This window comes from Oryza sativa, chromosome 5, assembly GCF_034140825.1.
Source record: "Oryza sativa Japonica Group chromosome 5, ASM3414082v1".
NCBI classification, from domain to species: Eukaryota; Viridiplantae; Streptophyta; class Magnoliopsida; order Poales; family Poaceae; genus Oryza; species Oryza sativa.
The window spans coordinates 23352638-23355226 of NC_089039.1; the positions used below are offsets into that span (position 1 = coordinate 23352638).

At 48.5% G+C, this 2589-nt stretch overlaps 1 protein-coding gene across 1 annotated transcript; it reads right to left on the reverse strand.

Annotated features, from left to right (window-relative positions):
* Window positions 1-1230: 1230 nt before the first annotated feature.
* LOC4339083 (abscisic acid receptor PYL4) lies at window positions 1231-2302 on the reverse strand. Its single transcript, XM_015782587.3, has one exon. It carries the CDS (start codon window positions 2246-2248, stop codon window positions 1595-1597), a length of 654 nt encoding a protein of 217 aa, XP_015638073.1. The 5' UTR covers window positions 2249-2302; the 3' UTR covers window positions 1231-1594.
* Between the last annotated feature and the right edge of the window lie 287 nt (window positions 2303-2589).

Consider the following 2589-nt stretch of genomic DNA (forward strand, 5'->3'; position numbering starts at 1 on the left):
TAATTACTTAAATTTTTTTTATAAAACGAACGGTCAAATACATTTTAAAAAATCAATGGCGTCAAATATTTAGAGACGGAGTGAGTAATTACTAAGCTATACCCAAGAATCACAATGTACGCGGCTTGGCTGGCTCCATGTTTGTATTGCCTGCCGCCATGACTGGCATCAGAGCAAGCTCCAAGCTTTCGCTGCGATATTAGCTTGCATGCACTCGCGTCAGGTGGCACAGACCACCTCGACCTGTCGAGCAGAAAGAATCCTAAGCGAACGCATACATACACCGATACCCGCACGGTCTCCTAGCTGATCGCTGTCAAGCTAGTTCTTTTGCCCAGTTGATGGATCATTGATGATGGATGGATGAAGCATCGTTCCACTTTACTTCCTCATTCTGACAGTGTGTAGCTCTGTATTTGTATGGCCAATATATGTGCAGTGTGAGCAGCAGGATGGGGTATTTTCTTAGTAGTGAGGTTAGCATCGAGATCTACAAATGTATAGCTGAGCAGTAGACCTGAGCATTGCACGGGTGGCACCTGAGATCTCTAAATAAAATGTCTGAAACTCTCAAAGTCTTAGGGGAAGAAGTGTATATATATACACACAAAGTCAGACGATTATGATAATATGATATTAGATCGCGACAGTGGAGCATACATACATATACAGGTGGATTAATTGTTTAACTATATATATATATATATATATATATATATATATATATATATATATATATATATATATATATATATATATATATATATATATATATATATATATATATATATATATATTTCAGAACAGCAACTGAGCCTGAAAACCACGAGGTCTGAAACTGAATTCTGATTCGTTTTGGATTATGTGTGTTGCAGAGCTGATATATAGTACACAGTACCATGATTAAATTGACAATGGACCATATTAGTTCGATCTTTAACATACCGTTCGTGCATGATGCAGTGGTGAGTAGCAGAAGTATAAGGATGATTAGATACTTTAATTAGCAGCCAGATCACGATTAGCTATCATGCACCCTCACTATTCCAACATAAACAAGTGTCGATGAAAATGTTTGGTCACTACCCCTGCAACTGCAATTAACCACACCTCCATGTGCATTCCTTTTGCACAACTGTTCCTAATTAAGTCCACTAAATCAAACCACCTACTCTTACATCAAATTTCAGCAAATTTGGCTGCATGGAAATTGCATTTCTAGTGCACTAATTAATTAACTCTGATCAAGTAATTAATTATCTAGGCCACGAGATACAGATAGATACTAAGAGTTGTACTACATGTGTATGAACTATGAACAATAGTTAATATCAGGCAGCACCCACACAAATGATTTGTACTCTGTGTTGTCTACAAGCGAAAAAAAAAGAGGAAAAAAAACAAACAAACTAGAAACCAAACGCTGATCAATCTACACCCAAAGAGCCAAACACGAGAAGAAGTCAAGAAGCGATAAGCATCAACCTCCCGGGGAAAAGAGAAAAACGGCGGCGGCGCGAGCCGGTGGTCGCCGGAGATCAGGTCAGGTCAGGCAGGAGGGAGAGGGAGAGGGAGAGGGAGAGCTAGCTATGATCTAGGCGGCGCGCGGCGCGGCGAGGGCGAGCTGCTCGGCGGTGCGTGCCAGCGACTGGAGGTTGCACCGGACGATGGTGTCGACGAACATGCGGGTCTCGTCGGCGGTGTTGCCGTGGGGCACGTCCACCACGTAGGACTCCACGACGACGGCGGCGGCGGCGCCGGCCGCCGTCTCGTGCACGGTGGTGACCGACCGGTAGTTGGAGAGGCGGTGCTCGCCGCCGACGACGCGGAAGCTGAGCACGCGGCGCTCGTCGTCGAGGATCTCCAGCCGCTCGCGGCTGCTGGTGGCGGGGAGGCCCGACACCACCCGCACCTCCCGCACCGACCCCACCGCCACCGCGCCGCCGTCGCCGTCGCCGTCCAGGAGGCGGCAGCTCCGGATGAAGTGCTTGTACGCCTGCGGCCGGTCGAACCGCCGCACCACCGACCACACCGCGTCCACCGGCGCCGCTATCGCCTGCACCACCGCCGAGCAGCACTGCCCCACGCCCGCCGCGTGCTCGTGGTGCCTCGCCACCTCCGCCGGCACCGCCACGCACGACGCCGCGTGCCCCGCCGCCCCCGCCGCCTTCAACACTCCCCCACCGCCACAGCCCCCGATCCGGCTGTGCTGCGGCGGCGACGGCCGTGGAGCGGTGTACGGCATCATCCCACCACGCTCTTATCTCACACAGGTTTCTTGGTTTTTATATTTTTTTCACACAAGAAAGAGAGAGAGCACTAGACACGGTCTGGCTACTTATATACCTTGGAGCAAAACAGCAAATCACCAATCAAGCTAAACCAATACTGAGATGGTCATCACACAAGTTGACAACTTACTCAATTACACTTGCCATTTGTAACGGTGGTTTTTGCAACTTGGAGCAAGTGGTTTAGGGTCACTTGTGAGAGTTGGGGTCCTTTGGGATGGTGTTTTTTCTAGCATCAGGGACAAAAAAAAAAGTGTAGTGGTTTTGGGCTCTGCAGCTTGTTTTCCAATGGGTGGAA